The sequence below is a fragment of the Chlamydomonas reinhardtii genome, chromosome 3 (genome assembly GCF_000002595.2).
Source record: "Chlamydomonas reinhardtii strain CC-503 cw92 mt+ chromosome 3, whole genome shotgun sequence".
Classification (NCBI taxonomy): Eukaryota; Viridiplantae; Chlorophyta; class Chlorophyceae; order Chlamydomonadales; family Chlamydomonadaceae; genus Chlamydomonas; species Chlamydomonas reinhardtii.
Genome location: NC_057006.1, coordinates 1,723,761 through 1,741,658, shown reverse-complemented (window position 1 = coordinate 1,741,658; position 17,898 = coordinate 1,723,761). Strand labels below are relative to the sequence as shown.

Below are 17,898 nucleotides of genomic sequence, written 5' to 3'. Positions count from 1 at the left end.
TGGTTCAACGGCAGCGGCCGCCTCTGGCACTCAGCCACCCCTGCGGGAATGGTTCCCGACGTCCCTGACAGGCGCGCTGGCAGCAGTGGTGGTGATGCTGAGGGCGGAACCGGGGGCTCAGGAACTGGTACATCGTCATCGCTTTGCCAGCCGCGCGCATTCTCAATAATTGAAGTGGCTGTGTCGCGCAAAATCGAGTGAAGCGGAGCAATCGGGGCCGAGGCGTGGCTGTAGCAGCCGCAGAAACGCTTCAGCCCCATCACGAAGCAAGCCACATCACGCGCCCCGACACGCATAGCATACAGTACTCGGCTTGGCCAACACGATGTTGCAGCCTTGCAGGTCACGACATGCAGTCCTGCTCGGTCACGTGCTGCGTGTCGACACAGAGCAAACCCGAACGCGGTGGAGGACACCCTCGGTCTCAGTTCAGCCGTCTCCGCGGCTCCTACGCACGCCCCGCCACCACCCAACCCACACGCCCAGCCTGTTGCCTGCGCACCCTGCCCCTGCACCTTCATCATCACCACCAACGCGTCTGCAGCTTCCGCGTCACGGCCGCCACTTCCAGATCCCTATCTACGGCACCGCGCACTGCGTGTACCGTAGTCTTGCAGCATGGTCCTGCACGCACCCACACCCACCACACAGCTGACTCGTCGTGAGCCCTTACCACACAATTTCAGCACACAACTCGGTCCTCCTCCAAATGCACACGCAGTTACACGCTTGAAGCGTTGTGGCTGCAGTCTTGACAGCCATCTACGCTACCCCCCATGCCCAATCCCCAAAAGTGCTTCCCTGCAGTGCCTTGCCGCTCGCCACCCACCATCCCCTTCAGTGTCATATGCTTCTTTCCGAGAATGCTGAAATGCCCCCAAACCCGCCCACGCAACGCTACAACCTTGCCACCGCCTCATCCGCCCCTTCCCCGCACACACCATTCCGTTCTCGCTGCCCTCGCCCTCCTCACCGCCCCGCCACCGAGCGCGCGGAGGGCAGTGCCGAGGAGCCGGCCGCACCGCCCGAGGGCAGCGACTGCAGCGACTTGATGGACAACTGGCCCGCCAGGCGCCGCTCCGCCTCCGCCGCCGCGTCCGCCTGCTGCTGCTGCTGCTGCTCCGTGGCGTCCGACGTGTCCTGACAACCGCAACCGGGGGGGATTGGAGGCGACGGGGGGAATTGCATTCAATGATGGTATCAGACTTGAAGGTGTAGCCAGGCACACGGCGGGGGCGGGCGGAGGATGCGGTCCGCAGGGGGTTTGGTGGCGGTGAGAAGCGTTGGAGGCGCCTGATGTGTGGGGCCTAGACCAGGGAAGGTGTGAGGCCTATGGTGTGGTCAAAGCCACGCCGCCGGCATGCAGTGGCACATGTCGCGGTAATAACACCTGACCTGCCTGCCCGCAGTAAACCCCGTGCAAACCAGGACCCAGATCCCGCCAGCCTCCGTGGCGCAACTACCGTATGACACACATCTCCTCACCTTGTTCCGCGCCGCGCGCTGCTGCTCGAACAGCACCACGGGGAAGCTGGTGCGGTAGTCCTTCTCCTGTGTGCGCGTGCCGCACAGCAGGGTGCGTGTGCGTCCGCATGTCAGCCTCCTACCAGCGCTAGTGCGTATCCAGACGTCGTGTACATTCTGCACACAGGACCTTTGCCTGTAGCTCTTGCCCCCCCACATGTGCTCCGCTCGTTTTAGCTTGGTTTCGTTTGGACTGGAATTTGCACCTCCCCCCCAGCCGCATCATACCTCTCTCTCCGTCATCAAGCCCAGAATCCGGGCAATCGCGCAGCCCCCGCATGCTTCCATTGGGGGGCCCCACACGCCACCTCCCGACACACCCCACCACCCCACCTGCCCCCGCCTCGCTCACCTCCGGGTGCAGCGTGAAGAAGGTCTGCAGGCGGTCGTTCGCCACCCAGGGCGGCCGCACCACGTAGTAGGCGCAGCCGTCGCCGGGCGTGTTGCCCCAGAACTCCACCACCTGTGTGGAGCATGTGTGGAGCGTGTGTGCGGGGAGCCCAGCGTGCGTCAGGGCTACCGTATGTGGTGACATATACACTGCCTCCCATCGCTCATGTCCGCCGTGCAGCGGCGCTACATGCAGCAGCGGTGCATTTTCCTGCAACCCCCACCCGCGCGGAATGCTCAGCCACGCCACGCCACGCTCCTATTCCCACCCACCCTGTTGAGTTTGAACTCTGTGGCCAGGGGGTTGGAGCGGATGAACACGTTCATGTAGGCGGCCAGGCCCTCCAACGAGTCCACAGAGGCCTCCTGGAAGCACACCTGGGAGGGAGGTGGGTGGAGGTGGGGGTGGAGGTGGAGGTGGAGGTGGGGTGGAGGTGGGGTGGAGACGGAGGTGGTGGAGGTGGTGGGGTTGGTGGGGTTGTTGCGGATGGGGGTGGCGGTGGTGGGGTTATTGGGGATGGGGTTGGTGGAGGTGGGAGGGGACAAGGAGTGCAAAGGCGATCAAAAGTGGCATGTTGAGTTGGTGCATTGATACGGAGGTGCATTTGGGGGAGGGCGGTCTGGTCAAATCATGGACCAGACGGCAGTGCGACACGCAGGACCACAGGATTCGGGCCACAGGGGAGAAGCAGGGACCCAAGTGCCGCATCCAAAGGAGTGCCGCACTCACCACCCAGCAGTCATGCTCGTTCTCGAAGATGCTGATCACCGCGCCCTCCCAGTCCGCCTGCGTGCGCACGACAGGGTGGGGCCGCACTCAGCGCAACACGAGCCCAGGCCGACAGCATGACACGGGCCTTGAAGCGACCCCCGCCTTACGCGCCGCCGCCACAACACCGCTCAGGCGCCAGCCCACCAGGCTCTTCGTCCACGCACCCCTCCTCCATTCGAGCTGCTTCTGCCCCAGTGCCCCGGAGCCCGCGGACCCCTCCGCCGCCCCTGTCCGCCGCCCCACCTCCAGCGTGCGCTTGAGCCTCTTCATCATGGTCGTGGCCATGAGCCGCGTGGGCACCTCGGCACCAAGCTTCTGGCCGCCCGCAGGCACGAAGGACGGGTTCACGTGTGCGGCGGCGTGATGCGACCTGCGGGTTGCGGGGGCGTGCATGCGCTGCAGCTGATGGAGCGGCGATGGGACACACGGAGTGGTCCATTGTTTGGCCGTGTGTATGGTGCCGGGGGCGTGCATGACGTAGCGATCGAAGACAGGCCGCCCGTCGTTGCGTGTGGCGTGTGCCTGCAGCCCACCGCCCGCCCGGCCCCGGGTTCTGGGTTGGCAATGGTCTACTTGGGATTGGAATGAACTACCCCCCCCCCCACACACACACACATGCACACACGCGCGCGCACCTCTGCGACAGCTGCATGTCCTCTGTGTCCTCCTCCGGCCCAGACAGGTAGATGTAGCCGCGCCCGGGCACAAAGTCCTGCAGCGGTTGTGTGAGGGGGCGCGGACCGGCTCAGGCACACCCGACCATGCATGGCCACTGCGCCGCCGCAGGCCCGGCCGCCAGCGCGTGCATCACCAGCCTACACGACCCCGTGCCTCCACCACCTTCGCCATCTGCACAACCGCCTAGCTAACTCACAGCTCCAAGGCAACGCACCTCGTTCTTGTGCATGCGGGGAGCGATGGCGGGCGCGAACTCCTTGCCCTTGCCCACCGCCAGCCGCGTGGCCTCCGCCGCCACCCGCTCCTTGGCGGCGATGTCCGCGGCCAATGAGTACCTGCAGAGGGTTAGGTCGTGTGTGTTGGGGTGACACGAGGGCTGACACGGGGACAACAGGCTGCGGGGCCTCACTGCCAGGGCTTGCCCATGCTGTCCCTGCTCTCTACCCGCCTTCTGACGTATGCGCATGCCATTCCCTCATTCCACTCGGGACCCCCGCCACTGCCCTCTGCACACTGCGCCCCCCGCCGCCGCCGCCTCCACCCGCTCTCACTTGGATGGGATGTACTCGAACGTGCTGAACAGGCCCTGCTGGTTCTCGGGGTTGTTGCGGTGCCGTAGCTGCGTGCCCAGCAGGCCCGGCAGCAGGAAGGTGCGCGTGGCGTCTTGCCGCGCGGTGCGGGTCACGTGCACCTGCGGCGTGGTGGTGGTGGTGGTGGTGGTGGTGGTGTCGTCAATGCCGGGGTGATGGTGGTGTGGTGAAGGAAATGGACGGCATATCAGCCGCCAGGTGCTGCTCGATGGGTCCATGCTTTGGCTGCCATGGACTGCAGCCGCATTGCATGCCAAAGACGCAGCTTTGCCACATTAGGTTTTGCATGGAGGGCAGCTCCATGCGCCGTCCCCCGCTGCTACAAGCTGCGACCGTCGTCCGCTTGCTGCCTGCGCCTTCCACATTCCGAATGCCTACCTGCTGCTCCCGGATGGTGGCGGGCAGGTGGCGCAGCATATCGTAGTTGCCCACCGCGAACGTTCGGAAGATAAACTCCTGCGGCCAGTAAAAAAGATGCGCACAGCACGAAGAAACGAAATAGGGGCCGTGAGAGGGCCCCTGCGCTGCCATGCGGCGACCGTTCGTGTACCGTCCTGCAACTTCTGCGCTCACGTGCAGCGCTCCTTCACCGTTGTTTATGCCACCTTTGAGCTCCCAAGCTATCCCCACGCACCTGTTCCCCGTTACGGTATGAGGGTAGCGAGGATGCTATGGAGGGCGCCGCGTAGCGGGGCACCTGCGCCACAACGTCATCCTCCGTGGCAGCGCGCAGCGCTGTGAGCGTGTCCATGATGAGGTTGCGCGAGTGATGGCCTGCCCTGTGATAGGCACACGAGGGCGAGTACAGGAGGTGTTGAGGTAGGTTTGGAGGATTCAGGGGAGCAACGCGCTACACCGGGAGGGTGGGTACGCCTCCGTGCGCACAGGTACTTGCCCACGCCGAGCCCCAGCGCCACGACGCTGGGCCAGGACAAGCGTTCCACGGAAACCGATGTGTATCGTTCATATGCAACCGCCTGGTTTATTCGCTCGCGGCTGTGCAGGTCGCAACATGCAAACTTCGGACATCTCTGTGTCGCCCCTCGGTGAAGGTTCACAAACGGACCACCGATATCATATGTATGCGAGGCAATCGCAAGAGCCAAACCAAGCTTGTGGCACTCACAGAGCGGGGTCGCCTGCTTGAGCTGCATCGTCCTTTGCTGATGTATTTTCTTGATACATCGGAGCTTGTTCTGTTCCGTGTGCGGACGACGCGACGCTGGGTACCCGCACAAAATCCGCATTCGCGTCCTGGACATGCTCGCGCGAGCTGGCGCCGAGCCCTGAGTCCCAGCGAGCCGAACCCCTCGATATGGCGGGTTGCTGCTGCTCCGGCTGCTCAGCCGTTTGCTCGGCCGAGGGGGCCGCGTCCTCCGTGGGCCCGTCCTCGACTGGGGGCGCCAACTCCCCTGCCAGCTCGGGCTCAGCCGCTGCTGCCTCCGCTGCTCCTTCGGGCTCCCTTCCAGATGCACTTGCCGCTACCTGCTCCTCACGTTCAGCTGGTGGCTTTGCCTCTTCGGGCTGCTGCACTCGCTCGTCCGTCGCCAGCTCCGCCATGTCTGGCTGCTGCTGCGGTTCCTCCGCCGACTCCGACATTGTACCAGGTGTTGGGGCACCAGCGCAGTTTTAGTGGTTAGGACACAAGACACTTTGAACTATTATGCAGACAGTGTACAGTTGTTTAAGTATGTGACGCAGAGCGACGTGTGCGTAGCACAATCGCTTGCCCAGCCAGTTCAGATGCCGTACGGCGTGCCCATGCGAGGGTAGCCCAGCGCCTGCCCCTTGACATAACATGCACTGGGCTCGTGCTGTGTCCCAGTCTTGCCATCAAATATTCCTCCCTGCCCGACACAGGCATGCTGTGGCAAACACGCCTGACTGTTTACATGCCGCGCAACGCTGTGCGCTTAGTCCGAAACGCGGGCAGAGTATGCATGTGCATGCACCCACTTGCCGTCGCGCATCATCTCCACGGTCATTGCATTGTCACCAGCCTTGTGTCAACCGCTGCGGAGCACATCAGCGTTAAGTTGTGAACAGTCATCACACAACGTCACCTCCACATACCGGTACAATACTCCTTGTTGGGGCTGCAAACGCAAAAGCTAACTAAAGCTAGCCGCGCGCACAACCACCGGCACAACCCTCCGTCACCCTACGTCAGACAAGTCCACGCCACAGGTCGTATGGGCTTCCAGCACACGTAGTCAAAACACACGTGCTGACATGCATGCCTGCATGCCTCCTAGCGCCTGCTGCTGTCACAACGTCGCCAACTTCCCTGTCAACTTCAAATCACGCACAATGGCCATGCGCGACAGCGCCCCCAGTAACGGGCCATCGGGGCCGCATTACTGGTCGCCACCGGTGCCCGTGTACAGGCCGCCAGCCTGTCAAGTGTCAAGTGAAGGGCGCGAGGAGGTTGGGAAATGAGGGTGACTATTGGGCTATTGGCTACGTGCGGTGATATGTGCGTTAGGCCTGACCCATAAGCTCGTGCTGCTGCTTGCACGTCTTGCCCTCGATGCTGCCCTGCCTTCCATTCCCCACCCCCAAGGCACGCAACACCGCTGTGCCACCATGCCGCCATACCCCCAAGCAACACACGCAGCACCAGCCCCTGCTACTTCCCCTCCCCCACCGACACCTTGTCCACACTTCCCACACCATTCCCTCCTCACCTGGCCGCCCACGGTACCGCCGACCTGGATGCGCTGCATGGGCTCCAGGTCGTCGAAGTTCTTGCCGAACTGAGGACGTGGCATGGGTGTGTATGTGGCGGGTGTGGGCCATGCGGAAAGATGTGTAAGACTGGCAGGCGGGTCAGGCAGGCACGCCAGGCAGGCCAGCAAAGACCACGCTCAGAAACCTCATGTCAGCTAGGCTAAAACGAGGCGTGCACGATGTGCAGTGGGCTGGGGGGTGCACAAAGTAGGTACCAAGCAACAGCTGTACACCCACAGACTCCCCCTCCCACACACCCACACCCACACCCACACCCTGCCCCACACCCACACACTCTCTCTTGTCCCGCCCCACCTTCTCCTGCGCCACCATGTTCAGGTGCTCCTTGTGGTCGCCACCCTCGGCGTCACCGCTGTGCGCGAGAGCACAGCACGGGGGGAGTGAATCGAGTGATATGTGGGGGTATGTGTTGACGGTTTATTTGCAGCTGGTAGGCGGGGAACGGGGCAGAAGGGCAGGTCGCGTCATCAGCGCCACTCCCCCCCCATCACAGCCTCCCCCCATCACTCCAATCAAAAACCCAACCCCCGCCCACCATCAGCCCCATCCCCGCCACTAGCCCCACCACCAGCCCACCCCAGCCCCGCCCTAGCCCCCGCCGCCAGCCCCACCAGTCCACCACCAGCAGAGTCTCACCGGCTGCGGCCGCCAATGGTGCCGCCGACCTGGATCCGCTCCATGGGATCCAGCTCCTCAAACTTCTTGCCGAACTGCATGCAGGATGCCGCCATCGCGGGGGGGGGAGAGGAGCGCACACGTACGACATACACACACGGTGACGTGCGTGGCGAGGACAGGGCGCCGGAGGGAGGCGGCAAAAGGGGATGAGGACCGTGGGGAGAACTCGGAGAAGTAACTCAGTAGCACATATGACGTCAGTCAGCCGGCAACCACAGCCGCAGCGGACGGCCGCAGCCCGCTAGCAATCCCACAGGCCACTGCCGGCGCCGCGCGCGGCGGCCACCAGACCAACCGCGCCCACCGCCCGCCACTTGCCAGCCACGGCGCCCACATAGGGTACAGCAGCCACGCACACCACGAGCGAGCAGGCCAATCGACTTCACGCGGCGGGCGCGCACCTTCTCCTGGGCGACCTCGTCGCGGGTCTGCTGCTGCTTGTCGTCGGACATGGTTGCTCGAGAGGATAAAAGAGTGTGTGCGTGTGTGTGTTTGCAGCTAGTGTTTGACTCAGTGGGTGTGTGAAGGAAGGGCGGGGCTTGTTGGAGTTTCTGGTGCGGTTGCGTGCCCAGGCTTTATGTCCGGGCCCGTGCCACTGATGCGCCAGCAGCAATGCGTCATCGTTACGCCTTGAAGTCAGGGTGACGTCAACTTGAGTTAAGTAAGCCCGCCCAGAAATGCAAGGGGCCCGCAAGCTGCAGGCTGCGGCCGCTATCGTCGTACGTGAGGGATTTCTGGGTGTCGCGTGCTCGTGTGTGTGTGTGTGGGGGGGGGGCGGCGGTGGCGGGCCAGGGGCCCACGGGGCGGTACGGGTCCCAGGAAACCGAGCTCGCCTGCTGGAAGCAGAGCGGTGCGTGTTGACAAAAGAGCGGAATGATGGAAAGGGGTTCGTTCTGACATGGCACATTGACACTTATTGCTGGATGTGACCCGCGCGGCGCGCGTGCTGCGCCATGGGGGCTCAAGCGTTTTCCGCGGCAAGCTCACAGCCACGCCTCGGCCCATTTTGCTCCACTTGACTCAATTCGCGCGACATAGTCACTTCAGTCACTTAGGATGAGCGCGGCTGGCAAAGCAGAGAATACAGAGGCAGCCGCGGCGGCTGAGCCCGGCCCGCCTGTGTCCTGGGACCTCGGCGTGGACATTACCGTGGCCATCGCTAACCTCATCACGGAGGAGAACTCTCCATTCTTTGATGAGGCCGACATTGCGAGCGTCGCGGCCAGCTGTATGTGCGTCGGCCACCCGACGTTCACGTCCATCGCTGAGATTTTGTACCAGTTCCTGAGCCCCCGGTTCGGCGACGACCCGGGTGTGAGCGAGGGCAGCAGTGTGGGAGAGCTCAAGGCGGTGCTCAAGGTGAGCCGGCGAGCTGGCGCGAACGCTGCTGGCTGCAGCGATGCATGCTGGAAATTTGCTCGCGCGCCTGGCCACGATGCAAGCCGAAAGCGTGATATGGGATGTTCTGGCATCAGGGATCCCAGAAGTGGCGGGTTGCAAGCATATATGTGTGTCGCTCCAAGGTCACGACTTGACATCCTCGGCTCGGCCCTGAGCGGAAATCGTGAGAGTTATGCCTGCAACTGAAACAGATGAGCATCGGCTTCCATGTGCGATAGATCCGCCCGCGTCATTCTGCGTTCGACCTTGCCTCGATCGCGCGCTAACTACCCCTGCCTCGCTTTACACCCGCCGACTTGCCCCCCCCCCCCTCCGCCTCCCCAGTCGTGGGGCCGGCCCTGCACCGGCAAGAAGTCGGAGCTGTGGTCGCGCATTCTCGACGAGGTGGAGGGAGACAGCCCGGCTGGCACCAGCAGCTTCGCCGCCAGCGCTGCCGCCGCAGCGGCCGCTGCAACAGCCCGCTCCGCTGCGGCCCGTCGCTCCGCCGCTGCCGCGGCCGCCGCCGCCGGCCCCAGCACGTCAAACGCCGCCGCCATCACCGCGGCCCCCACCAAGGCTGGGCGGAAGCGTGCCGCAGACGCCGCCACCGTCCCGGCTGCCAAGCAGGCCAAGGCGGCCGGCGACGGCGGCGGTGGCAAGGCCCGCAAGGCTAGCGGCAAGGCCAGCGGCAAGGCCAGCGCCGCCGCCACCGCCCGCACCGCCGCTGAGGCCCGTCGCCGTCCCGTACGCCGCCGGCGCTGCACCGCTGCTGTGGTGGCTGCCGCTGACGTGGAGGACTCCGATGCTGACACGTCGGCCAGTGGCGAAGACGGCGCCGCCGCCGCCGGTGCCAGCAGCGACTCGGACGCTGACGTGGAGGTGACGATGCACCGCGGCGGCGACAACAGCGGCGGCGGCGGCAGTGACTCCGAGGCAGAGGAAGAGGAGGAGGCAGAGAGCAGCAGCGATGATGACTATGAGGGTGTGGGAGGCCGGGCCCGCAGCCGGCGCCGTGGCGGCGGCGGCGGCGGCGGCCGCGGCAGCAGGGGCAAGGTGACGAGCAAGGGCAAGGGCGGCAAGTCCAAGGGCCCCGCCAGCGGCGGCCGCGGTGGCGGCTCCGACAGCGGCGCGGTGGCGGCGACGGAGGCGAGGGGCCGCGAGGGGGCGGCGGCGGCGGAGCTGGCGAAGGCGGAGGCGGCGGAGGCGGCTGCCCCGCAATGCCGCTGCCCCATAGCTCGCGGCCCCAAGCGGCGCATCATCGAGCTTCAGAACGCGCGTGTGACCAAGAGCAGGGCCAAGGAGGTGAGGGGCGCGGGTTTGGGCGGGTTGGGGCGGGCTGGGAAAGTATGCAGCGAGCGAGGAAGCAAGGATTGGGAACGAATGTGGGCGGGCGTCATCACGCGCCTAAAGATAGCATGCATGTGCACACGCTCAGCACGCACACGTTACACACACGCGCACTACGCTCTGCTACTACGTACCACTCCAGGTTTGTTTCCAGCCATGAGCCCATGCGTGCCGCAGTGACCCACATTTCCTACCCACCTAGCTAGCCACTACTTGCTGCACTGCTAGCTTTACTAGCTGCTGCGAGCTCCTGCCTGTGCACATGCAACACAAGCGGAAAACATGCTGCGCTGCCCCTGCTACACCTTGCACCACCCCTGCGCTGACCTGCACATTCATGTACAGCAACGCACATGCACCTGTGACATGAACCCGCCGTGCATACGGTATGCACCCGTGCACAGGTGTACGGGCTGTACCAGAGCCTGTTACAGGAGCTGCCCACGCGGCTGACGCAGCTGCAGGCGTTCGGCGGCTTCCGGGCCGAAACCTACGCGCTCAAGGACGTCAAGCGCCTGGCAGTCAAGAAGTGAGCTGCTGCCTTCTGTTTGATGTGATGTGTGTGTGTGTGTGTGTGTGTGTGTGTGTGTGTGTGTGTGTGTGTGTGCGTGTGTGTGCGTGTGTGTGAGTACGTATGTGTCACAAGAAAAACGGAAGAAGTAAGATTCTGACCAAGCGTGTGCGTGCGTGTGTGTGCAGCCCGCCGTACGATCGAGCACAGGAAGAGGGAAACGCAAAAGAGCGCGTGCGTGTGAGCTGCATGCAGCAGCTAGCAGGCAGCAGGGGTTCATGTGTGTGAGGATGGGATGTTAGATGAGAGCCAGCAGGGGAGGGAGGGCACGATAGGTAAGGGAGGGGGGGCACGCGTGGGGGGCACGATACGGTTCGTGCCCCCCCTGGCCCACTCATCCCTGCCTCCGAAAACCAGTAACTTCAGAAGTCCCGAACTCAGTCCAACCCCGCCGTACACGTTCACTTCGATCCCAATCATATGTACACACACACACACACACACACACACGTACGCACGTACGCACGCTGTGGCGTACACACACGCACTACTCATGACACACTACTCACACACGCACACACACACATGCACACACACACACACACACACACACATGCACACACACAGGTACACGAGCTACCGCGAGTTCTTTGCGTCGCAGCAGAAGTCCAAACAGGCCAGTCGGGAATTCTCAGAGAGGTACACGAACGCCAAGGTGCGTGCGTGACCCGACCTGAGTCGGTGATGATGTGACGATTACATACGGCAAATGACCCGCACACTTGATTGCACGCATACACGCACGTACCACCGCCGCGTTCCTCCGCCGCGCACCGTCACCCATCATCCACACCTGCCTACTGCCGACCGGTCGTGCCCCCCCCCGCCCTGCCTCGCTCTGCCTGCGCTCCGCTAGTTGGCTTGGTTTGGTTTGTTTTGGACTGGTATTTACAACCCTTTACAACCCTTCCCCCTGCCACACACACAGAGCCAGCGGCAAAACATGGTGAAGGACATTCTGATGCGTCGCGGCGTGGCGGCGGACGCGGCGGAGGCGGCCGTGAACCACGTAGGTCACACGCCGTCCCCTCACCTGATGAACTCAATCGCGCCTATCGCGCGCGCGGCCATCACGGCAGGCATCGTCGCATGCACATAGCTGCTGCACACACACGTATAACACCATTACACCGCACCGTGCCGCACTTCCTTCTCACCAGCACTCTCACAAGTGCACACGGCCTGGACTGTGCCCTTGCCTTACTTGTGCGCTCACACACCTCGCCTGCATCCTTCGTCTGCGCTCCCCTTCATTACTGTTGCTTGGATGACGATGCCCTACCCCCACAATCAACGGCGGTGCATGGCGACACAGGTGTGGCACCTGGACTTCTTCACCGCCGGCGTGCAGTACGGCGCAGAAGCACCCGTGGCGATGGAGCCCGAGTGGCTGCGGCTCAACAGCGAGGCGGCGGCGGACGAGGTGCGTCCGTAGTGCGGGCGTGCGGCAGCAGGTTGGGTATGTATGGGTGTGCATGCCATCTGGCGCACCGGTGGCTCAGTGGCTGGCTGGGCTTGGCTTGGCTTGGCTGGGTGTGTGTGCATGGGCTGCTTGTGCAGGGGTTACCCGTCTGCCTCGCACCCCGTGTGCCTCGCTCCACGCGCGCACACACCCGCCGGGTCGCGCTTCCGTTCCCTTGCTCCCGTTCGTCGAGATGGTGGGAACAATAGTCACACACACACATGCCGTTACGCACCCCCGCCCCTCCCTCGTCTCCAGGCCCACACCTACATTTTCCACGTGCAGCACACCAACTTCCGCTCCCACCTGGCGAACCTGCGGGCCACACACACGTACGCCAGGAGCGGCTCCAAGTACCGCCAGGTCAGCGAGCAGAGAGTGTGTGTGTGTGTGTGTGTGTGTGTGCGTGCGTGCACATCACACCGTCGTACCAATGTGTGCGTGGCGCATGTGTGTGCATACGTGTGCGTGTACCGTACGTGCGGTACAGGTGCGGTTGAGCGCTTTACTACACGCACACGCTCGTGCGCAGCAGGATGCAGGCACGCACGAGCTAGCTGAGATAGGAACGGGGTCCAGGCAGACATGTATGTGCACGACCGCCACACCATGACAACACCCGCCGCCGGCTGGTCCCGCGATCACACGTACCCGCCCAATCGCCTTGCACCACCGGTATAGTCCTCCATGCGCCCTACGTGATCCACGCCCCGTACGTGTCTGCTGTCTGTCCTGGCTTGCACGTGCAGGACGTGGCCCTGGAGAAGCGCGCCTTTGCAATGGCGCTGCAGGTGCGAAGGCATGTGTGCGTACATGTGCGTTATGCGCACGTGTTGAGTGTGCCGGTGTGCGCCTATCACTCTCGCACATTCACGCACGCACGCACGCACGCACACACACACACACACACACACACACACACACACACACACAAACACATACACACACACACACACACACACACACACGCAGACACACACATATGTGCGCGCATGCACGCGCACGGGAGGCACGCTTCCCTCTGGATGGTGCCTTCCTAACACGTACGGCGCCACACCTTCCCACACACCCCCACCACGTGCGCAGGAGTGGGTGGCGGGCCGGCGGCTGGAGGACTTGGTGGCAGACGCCCGACTGCCGCCGCACATGCGACCCGCAGCCGAGCAGGCCCTGCGCGCCGTGGCGGACGGCAGCGCGGCGGCGGAGCGCGAGCGGCTGCGTGAGGCCGTTGCCAGGCGGCTGGCGGCGGCTGGAGGCGGCGGCGGCGGCGGCGTGATGCAGGAGTACATGGGGATGATGCCGTACGACGAGTACGATGACGACTTTGAGGAATAAGAGGATAGGTATAGGGATTATGAGCGAGAGCACCCGCGGCGGGGCTATCTAGCTGGTGTGCTACTGCCGTGCTGGTGATGGACATGGGGAAGGCGGGAAGCTGGCATCATACATGCAGCAGCATTAAAAGGGCGATGGATGGGTTCGTGCGAAGCCTAGATGATCGACAGCCGCCCGCCGGGCGAGCTACATGCGTGGAAGTGTTGTTGTGCCGACTGATGCGCGTTTGGGGCGTACGCTGGCTTTGCTGGGAGTGTGGTGTTCGTTTGGCTTCTGGGTTTCTGCGGACGGAGCGAGTGCAGAGGGCAGAGGGCGGCAGGTAGGGTCATCCGGTGGGATCGGGGCGTGTGGATGGGATGTTGCTGCTGGCGGCGGCCGTGCGTGGCGGGGTTTGCTCGGGCGGGGTTTGCCCTTACGGGTGTGTGCAGCAAGCGCGAGTAGACGGAGCGGTCAGCTGGAGGTAGGTGGGCGGGTTGGATTATGGAGTCTCTCATCTCATGCGCTGCATGCTGTGCACCGCCGGGTACTTTTCGGAAGACTGAACACCGTGTTCGTGTGGGAGCGTGTTGGAAGAGCACAAGCTGCTGAGCTAAGGCTGCTGCTGTTGCTGATAATAATAATAATAATTCAAACGCCGGCCCATGGGGCCTGGCGTGGATTATCGGGGTAAGGTGGCTAGGGCGAGGAGGCCCATCCCCCTCGCGCTGCCATCTCACCACGCACTCCGAGGAGGTGTGGGGGAGCCGTGGCTCACCCACCTCTCGGTTTGAGTTCCTGCTCGGTTACTCGGCGCATTTTGATAATGCCGCCCGCACTGTTCACAGCGTGTGTGTGGAGCCTCTCTCCGCATACTCGTGCGGCTGTGTGGGTCACCCCAAGTTGAGAGGTGAGCAGCTTAGTGAGGTTGCAAGGGATGGCCCCAGTCACTCCGAGCGCAAGGCATTCATTGGTGGAGTAGTGGACCGTCCATCCGGCCGCTTCCAGCAGTCGCTTGAGTTCTTGGTGTTGTTGAGATTTTTCTTCCCGCTTGTCCAAATGGCGAACGTCAGAGCTGTAACCAATTTCAAGGATATAGATGGGCAGCCGTGCTTTGTTCAGGGGCGGGCGGTACCCTTCTCTATGTGTTTCATGGGCGGGCAGGTTTGGGATGAACAGAATGTCAGGTCTGAGCCTTGTAATAAGGGGTGATGATGTCCGCTCCGCAGCCAGCCAGGCGGGGGGGCGTTGTGCAGACGCATAGTGTGGCAGGTCGGCTAGGGGGCCCGCGTCCATGACCATGAACCCGTTCCCGTAGGTCCCTTTGGAGATGCATTTGGCGACACGCTGGACTGCCCAGTTGTGCCGATTGATGTACGCGCCTTTCATTTTAGGGTGTGTGCAGCCTCCGAGGATGTGCCCTCCGGAGTCAGGGGTGTGGCAGAGGGGGCAGTTGCCGTTCCCTCCCAGGCGGTAGCGCCGTTTAAGCTGTGCGTTGAAGAGGTAGCCGTAGCGGGCGTAGAGTATTTGCTTGACCAGCCAGGGGTGCCTGGTGGAGCTGGCGAGGGTGCGGTTGCTGAGGGTGGGGCACATGTTGGCAGTGCTGCTGTTGCTGATGCATGTGTGAAACAGTGAAGCGATGTGTACGTAGAAGCGAGGGCACACATGCCTGCTGTTGGCTAGAAGTAAGTAGGGAGGCGGTGTGAAAGAACGCCTAAGCTTGATGCCGAGTGCGACCGTGGATTGAATGCACGCATGTGAATAAATGTGCAGCAGATTATTGCACCGACCACTGCCGATACGCATGACACGTGTGACATCTCCCAACCCACCGCCAACTAGACAGCCCACTCAGCAAGCAACATACAGACAGCAACTTGAGGACCCGCCCCATCCATACACGTGCCTGAGCCGCACGTGCGTGATCAGCAAAGTTATGGCCATGCCTGCATCGTGCTGCTCCCACGCAGCACCACTCGCAACATGATAGCGTTTGCTACAGCAGCCCCACTTAGCTAGCCCCGCGGCCCCGCCTCCAGCTAGGCCGCCCCCAGCTGCTACAGCCATCCATGCACGCACACAATGAATCCAGGCATGTGCCCCACCTCAGTCTGTCCATCCTGCGTAACACTTGCGTGACCCTTGCAACCCGCGTGCGGCCGTACTACGTGTTGAGATGCTCAGCAGTTGGCAGCCCGCCGCCAGTTATGCCGCACTGCACCGCAACCAGCACCAGTACCCGATGCCTCTGCCGCCGCACTGCACCGTGCGCACATACGTGTCTATCCAGCCAGCCTCCTCCAGTCTGTCTGCCTAGCTAGCTTATTTCCTTGGCAGTTCGTCTAGCTGGTAGCGGCGCCCTCGCCGCCGCCTCCAAAGCCGCTCGCCACGCCGGCGGCGGTGTGGGCGTGGCCGTGCGGGGAGATAACCTGCCGTTAATGGCCGGCGGAAGGGAAAAACACACACGTTCACGATGACAGCATGCACTTGTGTGAGGGGACAAGTGCGGGACAGGAACAAACATACAAATGCATACCGTACGGTACACGTACCTTGGCGTGGAATTCGCCCACATCGTGGTTGACGTCGTTGGGCTCGTCCTGGTGTGGGTGTGAAGGTGTGGGTGGACATGGGGAGTGGGGCGTCGTGTGTGGAGGGTTCGATTCCAGCCAATTCTCACCCCGCCAATCCCCACTCTGTCCCACTCCCCACCAGACCAGCCCAGACCCCACCAGCCCAGCCCAGTCCAGCCACCCCCACCTTGGCCTCCACGCCGCCGCGCACGCCCGCCACAGGCAGCCGCTTGGTGCCGTGCGCCTTGCCTGCGGGCGGGCGTGAACGAGGGAGCGACGGCAGCCAGCAGTACGGTAGGTCCGAGCGACACGCGTACGGTACACGCACGCAGACGTACAGCAGCGTGCGTGCTGCTTTCTCGCTCACCACGCACATACAAATCCCACCCCATCCAGTATGCCGTTCAGCCCCTGCAGCCCCCCCCGGAGCGCCATGGCTCATCTTGCATTGAACACATACACGTGGCATGCATCAAGCTAGCTAGACGCCGCATTTCCCACCCACACAAACACTGAAACACACACATATACAGCACACGCAGACATACACACACATACACAAACACACACACACGCCACGGACTCACTCTTCTTCTTGGATGGCGACACGGGCGATGACGGCAACCAGCTGGGGCGGCGGTGTGTGGGTGCAGCAACAGGTCGGGCCGGGGCCGGGACAGGGCGGCGGCGGAGGGGCGAGGGAGGGGTCAGAGGTAGTTCATTCCAATCCCACAATAAACCGTTGCCAACCCAGGTGGACACGCACACAATATAGACGTGCCAGGTGCGTGTCTGCAACAAGGAAGCTGTCGGCAAGCAAGTGAGAATGGAAAGCTGCCTTCCGCACCATTTTCGTTCCCGGCGCCACGCATCCCACGCATCCCACGCCACCCTACCCGCCGTTCGGTTTTAGTTTGGGCTGGTATCTACAACCCCCCCACCCACCCACCCATGTCCAAAGCTCCACACCCACACCCACCCACGCGCGTGTTTGCCGTTTCCCTACAACACACCCACCCACCCATACCACCCACACCCACCCACGCACGTGCCCTGCACCCTGCACACGCTCACTCGTTCATGACTTTGTTGAGGTGCTCGCCCTTGAGAGCGGGCTCGGGGAAGTCGCTGTGCGGGTCCATGAGCTTCTTGTACAGCGAGTCACTATTCATGAGGGCATGAGAGGGCATGTGCGTGCATGGACGCGTGTTTGTGTGCGGCTGTGCGTGTGCGCGTATGTGAAAGGTGTGCATAGAGGCGCACAGGGGTGCATGGAGCGGTGTGCGGCGTTGTGACGACTGGCAGGGAGGGAGGGATGGCAAGTGCTATATGCGGCGGACTGCGAGCAGATGCGGCTTCTGCTGCAGCCGCCGAGCGAGTGACTCTGAGTCCCGCCCCACCTAACGGCAGCACTCGCTCACCGCTCAGGCGCAGAGTGCGTGTCGCCGCTGCCGCCTCCGGCGTGGCCCTGCTCCTGCATTCGCACCTGCAGCGCAGGCGCCGGGAACAGGAATGGCATAAACTCACTGATATGCTTTGTGGAAGTATGGATGAGGTCGGTGCCACGGCCTGGACGAAGGCTGGAACATACTCGCCGCCGGCCGGCCATTTGCACACGCACCTTGCTTTCGCCAGCCTCGCGCCCCGAGATCTCCTGCCGGCCCGACATTTGGACTGAAACTCGGCAAGGCCAAGCGAGGTGTTCAGCTGCGGCGACGGAGCGAGCCGCGAGTCGAACAGAACCCTTTTGGCGCGCGGCAACCGAAAGCGTTCTCGTGTCGGAACCAAGCAGCGTGCGCGCGCGTGCCCAATTGTAACCGTGGCAGCGTAGCTAGAGAGGCTCTATGAAAATGCTTGAATACCGTTGAAGG

At 63.0% G+C, this 17,898-nt stretch overlaps 4 protein-coding genes across 4 annotated transcripts; 1 reads left to right on the top strand and 3 right to left on the bottom strand.

The window, feature by feature from the left end:
- Positions 1–105: 105 nt before the first annotated feature.
- On the bottom strand, positions 106–5,637 carry CHLRE_03g153700v5 (uncharacterized protein). The gene is made up of 12 exons (XM_043060556.1): positions 5,081–5,637; positions 4,589–4,733; positions 4,333–4,410; positions 3,916–4,055; positions 3,579–3,699; positions 3,322–3,398; positions 2,930–3,056; positions 2,645–2,701; positions 2,188–2,292; positions 1,877–1,987; positions 1,486–1,551; positions 106–1,140 (listed from the first exon to the last, which is right to left on the bottom strand). The coding sequence occupies exons 1-12, from the start codon at positions 5,551–5,553 to the stop codon at positions 970–972; spliced, it is 1,671 nt and encodes a 556-aa protein (XP_042925685.1). The 5' UTR covers positions 5,554–5,637; the 3' UTR covers positions 106–969.
- A 193-nt stretch (positions 5,638–5,830) lies between these two features.
- On the bottom strand, positions 5,831–8,007 carry CHLRE_03g153650v5 (uncharacterized protein). The gene is made up of 5 exons (XM_043060555.1): positions 7,785–8,007; positions 7,342–7,415; positions 7,000–7,057; positions 6,642–6,710; positions 5,831–6,350 (listed from the first exon to the last, which is right to left on the bottom strand). The coding sequence occupies exons 1-5, from the start codon at positions 7,833–7,835 to the stop codon at positions 6,312–6,314; spliced, it is 291 nt and encodes a 96-aa protein (XP_042925684.1). The 5' UTR covers positions 7,836–8,007; the 3' UTR covers positions 5,831–6,311.
- A 300-nt stretch (positions 8,008–8,307) lies between these two features.
- CHLRE_03g153600v5 (uncharacterized protein) lies at positions 8,308–15,213 on the top strand. The gene is made up of 9 exons (XM_043060554.1): positions 8,308–8,742; positions 9,109–10,065; positions 10,515–10,639; positions 11,249–11,336; positions 11,610–11,690; positions 11,997–12,104; positions 12,402–12,506; positions 12,893–12,934; positions 13,230–15,213. Exons 1-9 carry the CDS (start codon positions 8,440–8,442, stop codon positions 13,476–13,478), a joined length of 2,058 nt encoding a protein of 685 aa, XP_042925683.1. The 5' UTR covers positions 8,308–8,439; the 3' UTR covers positions 13,479–15,213.
- A 2-nt stretch (positions 15,214–15,215) lies between these two features.
- On the bottom strand, positions 15,216–17,837 carry CHLRE_03g153550v5 (uncharacterized protein). The gene is made up of 7 exons (XM_001697502.2): positions 17,649–17,837; positions 17,449–17,513; positions 17,102–17,191; positions 16,615–16,655; positions 16,215–16,276; positions 16,007–16,054; positions 15,216–15,883 (listed from the first exon to the last, which is right to left on the bottom strand). The coding sequence occupies exons 1-7, from the start codon at positions 17,694–17,696 to the stop codon at positions 15,797–15,799; spliced, it is 441 nt and encodes a 146-aa protein (XP_001697554.2). The 5' UTR covers positions 17,697–17,837; the 3' UTR covers positions 15,216–15,796.
- Between the last annotated feature and the right edge of the window lie 61 nt (positions 17,838–17,898).

Coding starts and splice junctions, on each gene's coding strand:
- CHLRE_03g153600v5 (XM_043060554.1), top strand. CDS start 8,440: ATGAGCGCGGCTGGCAAAGCAGAGAATACAGAGGCAGCCGCGGCGGCT. Junction 12,507..12,892: donor GCGGCTCCAAGTACCGCCAG/GTCAGCGAGCAG, acceptor TTGCACGTGCAG/GACGTGGCCCTGGAGAAGCG. Junction 12,935..13,229: donor CCTTTGCAATGGCGCTGCAG/GTGCGAAGGCAT, acceptor CCACGTGCGCAG/GAGTGGGTGGCGGGCCGGCG.
- CHLRE_03g153650v5 (XM_043060555.1), bottom strand. CDS start 7,835: ATGTCCGACGACAAGCAGCAGCAGACCCGCGACGAGGTCGCCCAGGAG. Junction 7,416..7,784: donor ACGAGGTCGCCCAGGAGAAG/GTGCGCGCCCGC, acceptor TCCTGCATGCAG/TTCGGCAAGAAGTTTGAGGA. Junction 6,711..6,999: donor ACATGGTGGCGCAGGAGAAG/GTGGGGCGGGAC, acceptor CCACGTCCTCAG/TTCGGCAAGAACTTCGACGA.
- CHLRE_03g153700v5 (XM_043060556.1), bottom strand. CDS start 5,553: ATGTCGGAGTCGGCGGAGGAACCGCAGCAGCAGCCAGACATGGCGGAG. Junction 1,988..2,187: donor CAGAGTTCAAACTCAACAGG/GTGGGTGGGAAT, acceptor TGCTCCACACAG/GTGGTGGAGTTCTGGGGCAA. Junction 1,552..1,876: donor TCTTCACGCTGCACCCGGAG/GTGAGCGAGGCG, acceptor ACGCGCACACAG/GAGAAGGACTACCGCACCAG.
- CHLRE_03g153550v5 (XM_001697502.2), bottom strand. CDS start 17,696: ATGTCGGGCCGGCAGGAGATCTCGGGGCGCGAGGCTGGCGAAAGCAAG. Junction 17,192..17,448: donor ACGCACTCTGCGCCTGAGCG/GTGAGCGAGTGC, acceptor CCTCATGAATAG/TGACTCGCTGTACAAGAAGC. Junction 16,656..17,101: donor CTCAACAAAGTCATGAACGA/GTGAGCGTGTGC, acceptor CCGCCGCCCCAG/CTGGTTGCCGTCATCGCCCG.